Consider the following 16,543-nt stretch of genomic DNA (forward strand, 5'->3'; position numbering starts at 1 on the left):
AAATAGTCTGTCTTTCTTCTTTGATACCTTACTAGACAAAATTAATTCTCCTTACAGCATTATATTAGCAAAGTAATTAACTCCGTAATGGTCAACAGTTACTTTTTAATGTTGCATAGGAGCTCCTGAAGGATTGCAATGGCCACTGATATGATCATTTTGAGAGACAAGGCTTAACAATGCACTCTCTGTGCCTAGCATAGCTGCTGCAAATCTAGGCAAGAACAGAGTCGCATCCTGTAGTTTTATCAAAAAACACAGTGATTCTCCCTTCTACCCAATGAACTGTTTTGGACTGTACTGGGCACAGAGGATCATGATCCGGTCAGTGATTGTAAATCTGATGTCATGTGTTCAAGACATGGGATGGGAGCCAAGAAATTTATCTTGAAAGTAAAATAATTCTGTGTAGTGAATGGAGCTTTATCTGTTCCATGTATACTAATTACAGAAAACAAGAAGTAAAAAAAAAGCACAAGGTATTTTACCAGTTTCATAAAGCACTTCGTGAGTGCTGTCAAACAGACAGCAACATATATCTTATGTCAGGGACAGATTACTGGCATTGACAACAGGCAGAAACTAAGCTGTTTTAAAATCTGCTGCTGTCATTTGCTGGCCAGTATTAGTGGGCTTTAGTGCCTAGCACGAGACTGTCAACAGCACTTAGAGGGGTACTTAATAAATAAGAACAGGTGTCATTCTGCAAAAGTCCATAACTAGTTTATCTTTTTCTCAACACTGGAGCGTAATCATGGCACTCCACGCACTATACTAATATTTAGAATTCTGAGTTGTAGCAGACCCAGTCACTTTTTAAACCATGACTGACAATCACAAGATCTGCTTTATGAAGGTATAACAAAGGTTCACTCTCCAGTATTTAATTTATCAACTTGCTTTAAAGCACTAGAGACCAAAGTTCAGTATTGTTCTGTCTCACACACATACTCTGGTATGCTGATGGACCTGATAAAGGTTTTACTTACATAATACAGTATCAACAGTAATTCTGATACTTTACCTTTATTAAACTGGAATCAATCCACTTTCAATAGTCCGTTTATCCATTAGAATTCAGGTTTGCATTGAATCTGAGATTCTTACAGCAAGCAACAGAATGAAGCAGAGAAATTAGGGTAGAAATGTCAGTACACAGCAATTCTCACACACACACACACACACACACACACACACACACACACACACACACACACGCACACAAACACACACGTATGTTTAGGTACCAATTTCAGCATCATAACTTCACCTGCTTTCATCTTTGGAATGTGGGGAGAAAATGCACCCACCCACTGAAATGCCACAAACAAAGAGACAATAAGCAAACTTCATGTAAGCCTGCCCTCATTCCAAATGACTTGCTGTTGGTGTAAGTGATTTTACTCCGGTGTAAGCCTGCTTTTTAGATATGATATACAGTTCGAGGATTCATGTTGCTTCACTGAAGGCAGTTTCAGCGAACTCAAAAAAAATCAAAAGCAGTTCACTAAAACCATCTTCAGTGAACATAAAAAGAATTTCTTTGGCAGAGGGGAAAGCTCCTGGAATTTTATATATCAACTCCAAGGTCACACAATATTGGAGAAGAAGGCAATCTCCACTGTCGACAAAAGTGGTTTCAGTGAACCACCTTCAATTTCTTTGTATTTGTAAACAATAATTCAAGAGTTTGCGTGGATATATCTTTGATTGTGAGGGAGAAACAAGCTAAGACCAGTCACTGAATTCCCAAATGACTTAACCATCCTGCAGGAAGGTTGATGCCAAAATCATGGACTGAATCTAAATGCCAAAAAATATGCATTATGGTATAATTTAGGAACTGATCTATCCCAGGGAACTACCATATTGACACTACGCCCCTAAGAGTTAACCCATTTGTTTAGGATTTGAGAACTTATGTAGACAGTGATCTAAGTTTTGACCAGCATGTGTCTGTTCTTGTAAGAAAGTCGTATATTGTGCTGCTTATAAACAAATTAACTATGTCTAGATCTAGGGGTGTCATTGCCCCCTTTACTCAACCCTCATTAGGCCATGCAACAACTATAATGCCCACAGAGATAACTTGCTAATAGTATACCAGGCCTAAACAACATGTCTTACATGGACCGACTCAAAGCTCTGTCACTGTACTCGATATCCTACAGACTGCTAAGGTGACCTATGTCTGGCACACAGGGTATCCTCCGACGTATTACTGATGCCTTTACTGCACATCAAGAAGTCAAATGGGATCAGAAATAATCAGTGTAGGGATCTAAACATCTTCTGTAACCCCAACAGAATGGTTTGGAGAGACAGGTATGTCTCGCAGAGAGAAAGCCACTGCTGTGGAACAGACTCACCCATCCACAACAAAGTTTATCCCTGTCTGTATTCAAGAGCAACTTAGAAGTATGGATGGGAAACAAAACATTTACCCCAGAACTGCCCCTAAATTCTTTATCCTATGTATGGGCCCCGCTGCTCGTATTAAGCATGGCAAGGTCCAACTTATTCCTTTTAGGGGTAATATATAATTATCGGCCATAGGATGGGTAAGGCTAATCTCTAACCAAATGGGATAGGTTGTTTTGATTACAAAAAGGGAAACTGGCTTGGTGTAAAATGGCTTGCAAAGGCAGCATGCCTAGTACTTACCTATGAAAGTTTGGCCCTTTAATGTTATTTCAGAGGACAGACTTTTTCTTTAAGTATATGCTGTATTTACAATGGGCATGCTGGTTGGGTTGTCAAATCAGCATGTTCATTTTTGAAGAGCTATTAGCCTTTATTGCGTAATTTAAAAATAACCCATGAATTGTGTGGTTATCACAGTATTAACTCACGGTCCGTGTCGTTTAATGACAAGAGTGAAGCCTGAGTGATTAAACAAAGCCAACACCAGGTTAATCCTGTGAATGATACCCACACCCTGGAGTGGGTTATTGCTGTTATACAACGACATTATTTAGGAAAGAAATTGCTTACCATTCTTTAATGTCTTTGTGTTTTTCCGCATTCTTCACCTTTTTCTGAAGAACAGCGTTTGCGTATGATGAGTAATTCCCCAAACTCGCACAGTGTATCAAGGCAGTGCTGGGGAGCTGTATGAGCATTCCAGCAGCAGTTTGATTCTCTTTCTGTGTCTTGGTTTTGTCCCACACACACACACACACACACACACACACACACACACACACACACACACACACACACACACACACACACACACAATACCTTCAGTTAAAACATTTAGGACCAACAAACAGAAAATGAGGAATGTTCTGCTACATTCTGGGCAGCTAAGAGGTAAGAACATTATCTGTTGGGACTATGGGCACACGTATCAAATCAACATGTGCATTTTAGAATATTAATTACTCTTTATTGTATAATTGACAACATGCTGCAATATACCAAAGTCATTCACTTATCCTGACAGCAAGTCTTTTGGAATCGAGCCCTAAATGTTCTATGTACCACTTTCCACAACTTGCCAGATTCCTAGTTTTCCTCATGAAAATGTCTGATATTTTTCTTGTCATTCTTTTGGTACCTTTGCCTTTTTCATTAAGTATTCTAACTGATTTTTCCAGTAAATTCCCATCATATAAAACCTGTCTTGATATAAACTCATGCTTCAGTCCACAGTCATGCTCGACTCCCATGTATCTCTGTCTCTCAAGCCTCTCAAAACATATCTCACACCTTTTCCTTCCCAAAGATCCCTTCCCCAAACTGACACTTTACTTAATCCACTATTAACGCTTCCCCTTTCAGGTCTTAATAAATGTTTAACTGTAATTAACCCATGCCTAAGGAGAGCTTTTTAAGATGGATCCTATACAAACACACCCCTGTGTACTATGTGTGTTCTGCTGTCTCACTGAAAGTGGATCAGTACTGGCTTTGCAAACACAAAACATACCAGAAATTACATTTAGATCACTTAGTATTTGCTGTAGTATGTAATTTATTAATCTTTATGGGACTTCTTTCTTCCTTCACTCTGGGATAAAATCCCAGTCCAGGTTAGGCAGATTCCCTCATTGACTGTCTTCAAGAGGAATCTTGATGAGTGGATGGGAGATAGTAGGTTTACCCTGGGTATCACTTCTGTGTCACTGGTAGACAGAGGCGCAGTATACTAACCTCGAAAAAGGGCATATCAAAATTCATTTAAAATGGGTGGCAAAAGCCAAACACACTCTGGCTAGGCTTATAAATGCCCTAGGGCAGATAGCCTAGTATGAACCTATGAACCTATGAAACAATTTAATAAAATGAGAGCTTAATCTATAGGTCAGCTTATCCTGTACTTTGTAGTTCAATTTCCTGATACGGAAGTTACTGGCAATACTTTAATAAAACCACAAATGACTAAATGTAATCACTTGGAAAAAAAGTTTAATAATGTTACTTAAGGAGAACCCCCTGAGCATCCCATTGTGTGACCTGTGCACCCTCACACCCTTATTTTTCTAACTACCTGGTCTTTGCAGTGTGAAATAAATACAGTTATATTGCACATAACGAAGCTAGCTCTTTTTCTTTTCAAGTGACAGAGAATTAGCATAACAAGAAATTGGAGACGTCCCTGTAGCATGCCTTTTGTAAGTATTTTACTTTTTCCCATATTCAACTATGTTCTTTTTCATTTGATCACATGCATTTACTTATGCTCCAGATATGCTTCTTTAGGAAACTGAGCTAAAGCCATTGAAATTATTTCTCTTATTTTTTTTATTTAGTTTTTTTTTTTTTTTTTATATAATGCATTGCCTGAAATGGCCATAATGGAACTTGCACATAGCTCTATTCCCCCTGCTGTGTAGGAAGTGGTATTTGGGTATAGTGAAGCTTTAAGCCCTCTGCTTTTGTCAGGCAGTTCCCTACACTTCACTGTATAATAACACAGCCAAAGGACATTTTAGTTAACTGAACATTGTATTTATTAGTACTGAAGCAACTGCTCTTCTAAAGGGTGATGAATGATATGTGGTAATACAGATATAAAAGCTGACCTTACCTAATTAATGTGAAATTTTTTTTCTAAAGGACATGTCGCACATCCTTTTACAGTATTTTCACAGAAGCAGGCACTTCGTCTTCACATATCTGTCTAGTCTATCCTTTTAAGTGACTTAACATTCTGTCGTCCCTCTATTCCTAACTTCCCTGTGCCGTCTTGTGTATATTTCCATGGATTCCTTCTCCACCACCTATTTTAGTAGTCCATTCATAGGTACACAACCATGTCTGTGAAAAGCACTTTTGCAGATCCACTGAGTACTTAGTCCCTACAATCTGCAGCCTCTTCCCTCCTTCTTCCTGCTATAATTCCTGTTCAGAATGACCCCCTCCACATCTCCTTGATACAACTGTGTGCACCAGTATCATATCTCTCTGTGTCCTTACCGTAGCCGGCCTTAGGCATAGGATAAACTAGGCGGCCACCTAGGGCACCGCTCTAGCAGGGGCATTTTTCCAGTAAACTGGATGGTGTAAATAGACCAGGATGGGGGGCACCAGGTGAAATGGGGGGTTACTGTGGAGCCCTTTTGCCTAGGGCACCACTTGACCTAAGGCCAACCCTCCACATTTCCTTGACATGACTGTGTGCACCAGTATATCATCTCCCTGTGCTCTTACTTTTCAGGATGATGGTTCACATCTCCTTGTCATGATCCTGTGTGCCAGTGTCATACCCCATCTGTCTGTTCTGGTCTCAGGTGAGAAGAGCTGTAGGCCTTGTATACTTTGGTCACAGTCTTTCCCTTTCTTTCCATCGCAAAGACATTTCTGCTAGCCTTTCTCTAAATTCATTCAAGCAGTCTGGTGTCCTTTTTCTTGTATGGCCTCCAGAACTACTCACAGTAGATAGGATGTGCTGTGACATCTGTGGTAGTTATTTTCTTAGTTCCTAACATTGTTCCTGCTGTCAAAATCCTGTAATACAACTGTGTAGTTATCTGGTTTGTCAGTAATGGCCACAGTCTCCATGTGGGACCAAGTCAAAGGCCTTGGTGAAAACTTAGTTGACCTGTTTACTGGTACTCCCTTGTCAAATTCCACTTTAATTTAGTCAGGAAACTAAATCAAGTTTGACTGACGCCTTCTCCTGTTCATAAAACCATATTGTCCTTAACAATGCTAACAGTCTTTCCCTCGGGATTTTCTCAATGGCCTTCCCAGCTACCTTTAAGCAAATCATTGGCTTTTGACTTCAACTTCGATCTTCTCAAATGTGCCTGCAGTCACGGTTTCCTACCTACTGGTAGCCCTCATTGTGACTATATTGTTTGGTAATACCTGATGATATCAGTCGCAAAATATGACAGAGGTTCAGACTCTACCTCCACAAAAAAATGTAAGAAAGCCATAGAGATTTTTCTCCTCTCAAAGCCGTTTCACCTTTCAAAATATGTGTAATTGTCTACAGTCTGCAGTTTTGAGTTCTAGCCGGTCTATTAAAAAGAAGTTTGAAAGTACTTACTCTTGAAAAACTTGATGGCTCTTGAGTAAACTGGTAGTCACTTGCACAAGTATAGACCTCTACCTTTGTGGTTTTCCTGAATACTGTTGCCTCATGTTAATGTTAAACAATGCAGGTAGTATGTCAATGGACTAAAACTCTTGATGTTAGTTGTCAAGTTCTCCACCTGAGCATCTTAAACCATTCAAATGTTTGCTGTTATTGCCAACAGGTCTGTGACACCTATTCCTGCCATCACCTACATTGCCCGCTACTGAGACACTCTGCAGGTACAATGCACACTTCACTAAAAGTTCTGCTCCTGTGCTCTTTGACAGAGGTCTTCATTTTCTTTCTCAGAGGAGCATCTTACTTTTCATTGGCACCATTTTCATTGGCACTAAATTTAGCCATCCCTTATTCTGGCACCATCTCTTCGTACTGCTGTTTCAGCCCTTTAGCACTAATTCTTCTGGCACAGGTCATAATGGTGTCACTTGCCCAGGTTCTTACAGCAGCCTATCCACCACTCCTTTTTTCTTTGACATTGTCTTTTTAATACTGTTCTGCTGTCATTCCAACAACATTAATATCAGTATGTATGGCATTTCATATATCATAAGCTTTTTTCCTCAAAAATGTTTCCAGTACCATGGATTTATCAAGGTGAAAACTTACTTACAAAAACTACCTACTTTATTTAGCAAAATCTCATGAATCTCATGATATCATAACTAAAATGCAGTTATTATGGACACTATAAATTAAAATATTTCTGATTCCTGCTTTGCTGTCTACATTTTTAACAGTCTTAGGAGCCGAGGTCTTGATGACACACTAGAATTGGTAGCACATTTAAAACATAGAAGGTATTAAAGTTAAGTAGCAGTTGTGCCATTAAGTGGTAAGATGTGTCAGTATATTTTTAAAAATCAACTATATGATGCTAATTACAGCTGGATTTTAATGGTCTTACTATTAGCATTTTGCGTTAAATAGCATTCTGCATGTTCATGTTTTTGATTCATTTTTATTTTTATTAGAATTATTATTTTTTTTATTATTATGGACACCTAATCCTGCTCATACAGTGGGCCCTGGATTTTTTTTTCCATTCTAGTCTACTTTGTCCAGTGTATCTGACACTGGCCTTCACACACCTAGTTGTGCTGTTCGGTTTTCTGACAGCAGGCTTCCCAATGTTGACACATTCAGTGCTGCATTTCTTATTTTCTCCATCTGTAATCACATTTCTTCTTTTCCTGGCATTAGTACCTCCAACACTAGGACTTATTCTTGTTATCAGGCCTAACCATTGCATCTCATTTACTAGCAGTACTATACTTATCTGGGCACTAAGTTGTAAATCACACGTTTTCCCCTTTTCATGATTCCCCTTACAAATTCAGCAAGCTGTTCTGTTGCCCCATCATCTCTTCTTAGTCTGTTATCCTGCAGACTCCCAAAAAAGCCCTTGAACTTCTCAGAGTCTGAGTCTGTTACCAAGAAAGTGTTCATCTGAGACAAAATACCTAGAACCAGAATAAGATCCCCATCAGAGGGCTTCCACAATGGGCAGGGTTCAATTCCCCCATTCTGTTCTTCAAATTATGCAGTGGAAGGAGCTTCTGTCCATCTAAACCCATCTCCTCCCTTTAATGTAGGCTCCAGAAAGCATGTCATTTTACTCAGTAAGGTTATCCTTGGTGGTTCCTCCTTTGGCTTACATCCTGCAGAATGCCACTGAAATTGGTTGGGAAACCCTTACACAGTGAAAGCTACTTCTAACTAGGTTGCCCTAATTTTCCACTCTCTTAAGAGGTATACTGTTTGGGCAGAGGCCACTGAAGAAGTCATCACTGTGTCTATGGCTGCTCTCCATATGGCTTCCATCTCTCAGAACCCACTGTCCATCCCAACACTAAGAAGCCTAGATATGTGGACATATTTCAGAAGTGGCTATTTGTATCCAGAACTACTCAATCCCTCTGGGCATGTAATTGTTTAACTTACAGATGTTCTTCGTGTTTCACTGTTACTTTTCAGAGGGACATGTCAGAAGGAGCCCGGGCATGCGGTAGACGATTTGATTGATGACCCAATGAAGGAGAAAGCAGGAATTCAGGCAGCTATTTTGTATAAACTGTCTGTATGGGATACAGATTAATGGAAATAACTTCTAGAACAGCAGAAGCTGGCATAGTCATATGCCAGCACTCTTGTCTGTACATAATGCATTTCCACAAGCCCCAGATGCTTATTTGAGGAGGACTCCCTCCTGTCCAGCTCTGACATTGCCGAACATAGTAAAAACATGAAAGAGCAAGAACTTTTAAGCTTTATCCTCCGTGGCCTACTTTTCTGGGGCACAGTGGTGCCAGAACTGTCTGTGTTTGCAGTACAGCAGCAGGAAGATATTGCAAGTAGATAGCTCCCCTCAGTTTGTTCCAGGCAAGGTTATAGGCTTAGAGGGTGGGGGCACCTGGAATCAGTAGGATGCTGCAGAGAACCTCAGGATGTCTAGTAACAGTACTGATGCCTCAGCTGACTCCTTCTGAAGACTGTTTTGGGGGGGGGGGTCTTCTTCCATGTACAGGCACAGAGAAAAATTTCCAAGGGAAAATGGACATGGAAGGTCATATCCAGGGGATATTTATTCCTGTTTTTTTTTTTCTGCCATCAACCCCCCCCCCACCCACACACACACACACACACGCAGTACATCATTGCCCTTGCTGGATGTAGCACCTTATCCAACGTCTTTGGAAAGGAAAACGGTGAACAAGGTTCTCAATAAAAAAGGCTAAGATATTATAGGTATTATTCCAGATCGTTTTCTTCATTACCATTTAAAATGCCTTCAGATGCTGTCTAGACTTCAGGGGACTAAATACGTTCATTTGTTCATGGTGGAGTCCATCCTTTTGTGTTTGAAGGAGACTGAGTGCATGGTGGACTTCAAAGCATCTGTCTGCAGATAAGGACTGTCAAGGAGTCAAGGGGGCTTCATCACTGATGATTTGGGAGACCAGTCACTGTCAATGGAGGGCTTTTCAAGATGGCCTTACCTTAGCACCATAAGGTATGTTGCTGTGGTAATCCATCTCAGACTACAGGAATCCAACATTTTCCATATGTAGGTGGACTGATTGTTTGCTGTATCAGCATACTGTGCTCTGACTTACAAGAGGGAGTCTCCATACAAACTGTTCTCTGCAGTAAGAGTAACAGTGAACCTGCAAAGTCTAACTTTCTTCCAGATTAGGTTCTTACATTCAGAGGGTGTTCTGAAGACACAGCTCTCAAGCAGGCATTCATGCTTAATGACGTGATCCTAAACCTGCAGCAAGCAGTGTTTGTAGTGGCTGTAAAGATTTCTCTCAGTGATCTGGGTCTAATGGCAGCATCCATTTTATTGATACTACATGTAAAATTTAATGTGAAAGCCTTCCAGTTTCACTAATCTCAGTATTCTGACTCCATTTTTAGGCTCATTCTGATAACCAAGGCATGTCATTCTCATCTGACAAGGTGGCTGGATCTGTATAACCTTATAGGGATTCCCTCTAATTACTGGCACCTCTGCCAACAGTAACCCTGGATACATCTGTCTCAGTCATTATAAACAGGTAACTCCAGGAATCCCACGCTCCCTCTCTCTGGAAAAAGTGATAAAAATTCATCTGTACAAAGGAGGAAATTCAACAGACATTACTAACTTCAGAGAAATAACACTATACTTGAAAAATGTATTCAAAACAATTGCTAAACCATTTCCTGCAGGAAGAACTCCTGCCCCCCCCCTTCCCATGGTACTAACACTACACTTTTAACCTTTGTAGATACTTTCAATAAAGCCAGAGTTAATGGCAGACTGGTTTCCATCTTATTTCTAGAATTGTCTAAAGCCTTTGGTGCAGTTTGCCACAGCAAACTTCTACTTCAAATGTCCTCATTAGGTGTCTCTCAGCCCACCCTTCTATGGTTCAGAATCTACCTTTCCAGTAGGTATCAGTTAGTAAAATGGCAGGCCACTTTCTCTCCATACCTCCCAGTCACTAATACGCTCCACGCATCCACAAAACAGATCTCCCTAATACAGTACACAGATGACTCAACATTAATTTGCACTTCTGACAACATGGCACACCTCCAAAAATTACTCAGGAAGTAGTTTTAACAGCAACTGAAACTCACAACTCATGCTCACCTCTAAAATAAACAAGACTGTTTTTTCCTCATATCCCTCTCCCATGAAAAACAAAAATTTAAAGCCCTCTCTCTTGATAATACAACCATTGAAGTCACTTCTCATAGCAAGTTGTTATGGATGATATGCAAAATTGCATGAGAAAAACTCATCAAAACTTATGGATGCGTTATAGAGCTAAATAATTTCAGCATTTGCCATTACTTATCCCTTCCCCACACTTCTCTATGGTGTTGCCATCCTTACTAACTTTCAGGCATCACAAAAATTAAAACTTGAACAACTCTATTACAAAGTTGCTAAATTTGCAGCAAATACCACTTTCGGACCCCACCACTGTTTACCACTAAAAAGCTTAAATAAGTTAGCACTACCCCATAAACTAACATATACACAGCTTCTTACAACCTATAAAATTATCCAGAATCCATCCGCTTGCCCAACACTAAATGGCATTCTAAACAGTTATGTTCTAGGTCTGTCCAATAAACAAAAACTCCTTTCTGTCCACAAACCTATCAAATCTGCTGGACATTGTCTGTACTAGTACCATGTATTTAAGCCCCGGAACTCCATGTTTCTGTTCATCAGTTCAGTACCCTACCCTTCATCTTTAAAACCATTCGGAAAGACTTCCTAGCCAAAAGCTGTCTCTGTTCTTGATAAACACCAGGATAAACTGTACCCCTAAATGTGAACAAATACCTATTCATACCTTACATCTCCTTACTCTCCCTTCTCCACTCACTTCCTTACTTTTATCAATTTCTGTCCCCTTGCTTTTTTCTTTCTAAATATACCTACCATAAGCCTGCTTTCTCTCACTTCTTAGTGCAATTCCAGTTTGTATTATACTAACTTATCTTTAATTTCTGTTTAAACTGGTTAAAATTTCTCTAACTATTAAATCAGTATCATATAATTTCTAACTATTCTTAACCAATGTTTTCATATTGTATCTAATTAGGTACAGTTATTTTAACTGTAGTTGTTTTTGTATCATTTTTAAAGACTGTAAAATTATTGCTCTTAAAATGTTTTGTAATACTTTGGAGCTTTTCTCCCCTTGCCTCCACTAAAAATGGGCTCCTACCCAGTTGGACTTTCCTAGTAATCAAATGTCAATAAATAAATACATCTGACCTTTTTCTACTGCTAATAATTGGTCATTTCAGTGAACAAAGCATCCAGAAAACTTGAACATGCTAGGAACTGCAATTATAGTAGGGTCATTGAGATGAGCGCAGTACTCCTGTCCCTTCTTGCCTTTCAGGACACTCTTGAAAGGAGTCCTTTCTATTTATTTATTCAGACAATATGGCTGCAGTGTGGTACATCTTGAAGCAAGCTGACCATGTAGAGCATCAAAAAACAGTACTGACACCAAATGTTTAATATGTATGTGTGCTCCTAGCAGGAGGGGGACTGTATCTAGGTATCTAGTATTGAGAAAGATCTTTGGCGGTAATTTTGCCTGTGCGATTATTGAAGTTAAGGAGCAGATCCAATGTTACACCTAACTATTTCTTCTCTTTTGCAATGGGAATAGTATTGCTTTTTGTGTTTATAATTATTAGTTCTGGCATTGATTGAAGATTAATTATACTTGACATGACATTAGCCTTGGCAGAGTTGACTAGTAAAACCAAGCAAAGATGTCAAAGAATTTTGATTGCAGATTTATTTGGAGGGATTGGTGTTTTTTTTCCTTTCTTTCTTTTCTTTTTTTTTTTTTTTTTACATCTAGTAGAAGTATGTCATCAGCTTGAATAGTAATATTAAACTGCGGAAGAGGCCATTGATAGAGTAAGTAGTGAAGGGGACCTACTACTGAGTCTTGGGAGACATCTGTATTAATAATGGCCACATCTGATAGGGTATTATTATAGCTGATTTGGAATGTCTATCTTTAAGATGGTTATAGACCAGGTTAATTGTATTATCACCAAAGTATAATTTTTTTTGAATTTCTGCAGATGGAACCTGTGGATAACAGTTTTAAAAGCTGTAATTAAGTTTGCAGATGTACCTGCCACTATATGCCCCTCACTGATGCTGCTGTGTGTATTATCAGTGGTTGATAGTAGGGCAGCCATGGTGCTAAAGGAGTTCCTGCAGTTACCGCTGTTGACCACAGAGTAGGCAATAGTAGTAAATATAGTAGTAGTAGTAAATATATTTGAAAAGTTGTTTGCACACTATTTTTTCAAATATTTTTGCTACGGCATATAGGTTGTATATAGGTCAATAGTGTTTGAGCCAAGTGGGTTGTTGTATCTGTGCTAGTGGTAAATTTTTAGATAGGTACCTCTGGGGTCTTTATAGCTGTACAATGTGTTTGGATAGATGCATACAAAAAGGGAGCTAGGTGGATGAACCAACACATTGCAATGACTGTGGTCTGAAGTGTGTTAAAGTTGTTGACAGAGTGCATTGTAGTTATGGGCAGTGCATACTTCAGTTTGGGAATGGCTCTTCTGGCTTCGAGAGTTAGATGGTTAGATATCACGTATGTGGCCTTAAGCTGAGAAATACCCTTTATGACTATCATCTCTAAGTGAATTCTTAGAGCGCTGGGTCTAGAGTTAATCTCAGATAATGTAAACATTTCTAGAGCACAGCACAAGGAAATTTATGCTGAGTGTTAACTGTCATGGTGATTGTTTTGCTGTCATTTACAATTTGCAACTTTTTCACTAGCCAGTGTGATAGTTTGTTAAAGTCTGTCTGCAAGAACAGCTGAAATTCTTGTGCAGTGGGACCTAATTTATAGAGGATGGTATAATTTGGAATGTATGTCAGGTCATTAAAGGTAGTTTTGGTGAACATGTAAGGTGTAAAGTACATTTGCCAAAACAACTTTTGTTAGCAATGGCTTTTCCATCTTTCTCCGCTGCTGTACGACCACAGACTTAGTATATATATAAGTTTAGAGGGTGTGGGGAGTGACTCCCACATGGAAGGTGCAGGTTGCCTTTCCTACAAAAAAGATTTCCTTTGGATGTTCACTGAAGGTAGTTTTCATGAACATTTTTTTTTTATTTTTTATATATGTTATCCAGAGGATGTTCTGTAAGTATGTACTCACAGGCTGACTAAATAGGAACCTCTGTTATGCGGGCTGCTAAGGATGGACCTGTAGATAAACAAGTTATGTACTTAGTGTCATAATTTTTTTAAGAAGAAAAAGGACAGTCCTTTGTAGCATACTCTCCCTATACCCCCAACATTGTTATGTCTGGCTGGATTCTCCTTTCCTTCTGTCCTCCCCCTTTCTTCCTGTGTGCTGCCGTTGTGATCCAGTGGATGATCTGGTGACCCAGACATCCCTGATGCATGATGGGAATGGGAGTAATGGAGTTCCAATCATCCTGAGAAAGTTTTATCTATGAAGCAATCCTAAAGGCTGTGGTATCAGTTGTGCATGCTGCAGGACACAGACAGCGTACTTAAAAAAAAATGTCTGCATTGGCAAATAAATAACATTTTTACTGGTGCATGCAGTCTGTGTATCAATGTATACAGCACTGTTCATATTCTGTAGCAGAGGCCAGCACATTCATCATTGTGTAAGTCAGTTACTTCTATCCATACTGGTTATGAATTTTACAAAACGTAACTTCCCTTGCCTTCTACTAATATGTTGTCCTTGCATTTCAGGCAAACTGAATGATATATACCATGATTACAAATACACGTACTACGCTTGTGGCATTATTCTGATCATTGGCAGTTTATTCCTGTTTGTTGGAATGGCCATTCACTATAGAATGGTGGACAAAGAAAGAAAAGCAGAAGAAAGAGAGAAAAAGAGCCATGATGGAATCGAGGAACAGAAGGAGCCAAACAAGGAACTGACTATGAAACCACAAAATACTCCTGATGATGATGATGATGTAAAAGTAGATGAGAGTCAGATATAAATGCTAAGAAACAATTTTAACTGGGTTGGTACAGATATGCATGGTGATTAATGGTTCTCCACAGATTCTCAGCTGTACCTTTTAAATGCCTTGGTACAAAGAAAGATATTTCCATGTAGGAGAGCATATTTTTCACCTCACAGACAACCCTGAAATGTAAGCTGCAATGATCCTTAGTTTTTTATGGTGTCCAAAACATAAACCTGGTATGAATACTGAAGAAGCAAATGTCCGTGCACTGTAGTATGCTGGTTTTCAATGACTGGCTTAGTGCCTTAATTTTAGGAATCACTGAGTTCTAAAATTGTATTTTTTTTGTGTTTGTGAGATAATGAATAAGGTTATTCATTCATTTTTTTAAACTTGTTCTAACTTAGAAAGTTAATGGTCAGAGTTTTTGTTTTAATTACCTTGTCAATGACCATTCCATTTGGTATCCAATGCCGCAAGTGAAAATAGATGCGGGGTTACTGCAGCAAAGTTTTATGACATTAGAACTATTTTTTATATATTTTTAATTATAAAAAGATTAGATGACACTTCTAGTTTCGTGCAGTTTCATGTAATGCAGTTTGTTTTCGGTTGCAGACATGTTGCCTTTGTAAAGTAGTTGGTAATTAATTTGTAACTTCCTGTTGTCACAAGCTATAGTTTATTCTTTTGGTACTCCTAAGTGTTTAATTATTTGTGTAAATGCTTTTAAGAACCAGTTACATTTGCCTTGTGTGAAGGTTATCAGAAACAAACTTCATTTAATTCTAACTTAGTGCCATATCATTTCATAATTTTTTATTTCTAAGCAGATTCTTTTGCTTTAATGGAAGAATCACCTATTTAAATATGTCCGAATTGTAAATACTACTAAAATGCACCTGCTGTACCTCCTTTGATTTTAGAATAGGATTTAATCAAATATGGCAGAATTCTGTACTTTCCAAGCAGCTTTGCTTGAGAGTATGCGTTTTCATGCTTCAGCCAGGTGATAACTGAACTGAACAGAAGTCAAAGTGAGTTAATTCAGCATTTTACTACTTTTATTTGTTTAAATGGTTTTATTAATTGATGTGAACTGAAGAGAACATTTGAACAAAAACACTTTTTTAGAACTACATAAGTAAAAAAGTTCTCATTGTTTAGACTTTAAAAAGTTGTACTATGATATGCAGAGTTACAGCAGACTCGGGAAGAAACTTAGAAAACAAGTTTGAAAAGTGTTAGCTTTGGCTGCCCAGTGGCTGTAGCATTGTGTTTTAAATTCTATATGTGGTAATCCTTATATATAAAAGTATGAAACTTACTATGTCCCTGAAGCTTTATAGGATCATAGGTTCATACTAGGCTGTCTGCCCTAGGGCATTTATAAGCCTAGCCAGAGTGTGTTTGACTTTCGCCACCCATTTTAAATGAATTTTGCTATGCCCTTTTTCGAGGTTAGTATACTGTGCCTCTGTCTAACAGTGACACAGAAGTGATACCTGGGGTAAACCTACCATCTCCCATCCACTCATCAAGATTCCTCTTGAAGAGAGTCAGTGAGGGACTCTGCCTAACCTGGACTGGGATTTTATTCCAGAGTGAAGGGAGCCTCCGAGTTATGAATCTGTCCCTCAGCTAGTTCAAGAGAAAGTGTGTGTGTGTGTGTGTGTGTGTGTGTGTGTGTGTGTGTGTGTGTGTGTGTGTGTGTGTGTGTGTGTGTGTATGTGTGTGTGTGTATGTGTGTGTGTGTGGAACTGTGTTTTATGGGGGGAGTGTATATATATATATATATATATATATATATATATATATATATATATATATATATATATTTTTTTTTTTTTGTCAAGCTTTAAGACCATGCTACTAATGTTTAAAGTTTGACCGTGACAGATCTGTGGAAAGAGATCTGGTGAAAGGGCACACTACTGCCATCGTCTGCATATGCTGTGT

At 38.8% G+C, this 16,543-nt stretch overlaps 1 protein-coding gene across 3 annotated transcripts in view; it reads left to right on the top strand.

The window, feature by feature from the left end:
• The window catches only part of SLC16A1 (solute carrier family 16 member 1), a 633,088-nt gene extending 617,177 nt beyond the window's left edge, over positions 1-15,911 (top strand). For all 3 annotated transcript variants that reach the window (XM_044076944.1, XM_044076945.1, XM_044076946.1), the window contains one exon: positions 14,352-15,911. In XM_044076944.1, coding sequence (XP_043932879.1) covers positions 14,352-14,614 — 263 coding nt within the window. In that variant the 3' untranslated portion in view covers positions 14,615-15,911. The remainder of the gene's footprint in view (positions 1-14,351) is intronic.
• The last annotated feature ends 632 nt before the right edge of the window (positions 15,912-16,543 follow it).

The sequence above is a fragment of the Protopterus annectens genome, chromosome 7.part0 (genome assembly GCF_019279795.1).
Source record: "Protopterus annectens isolate FY-2018-M chromosome 7.part0, PAN1.0, whole genome shotgun sequence".
In the NCBI taxonomy this organism is placed as follows: domain Eukaryota; kingdom Metazoa; phylum Chordata; order Ceratodontiformes; family Protopteridae; genus Protopterus; species Protopterus annectens.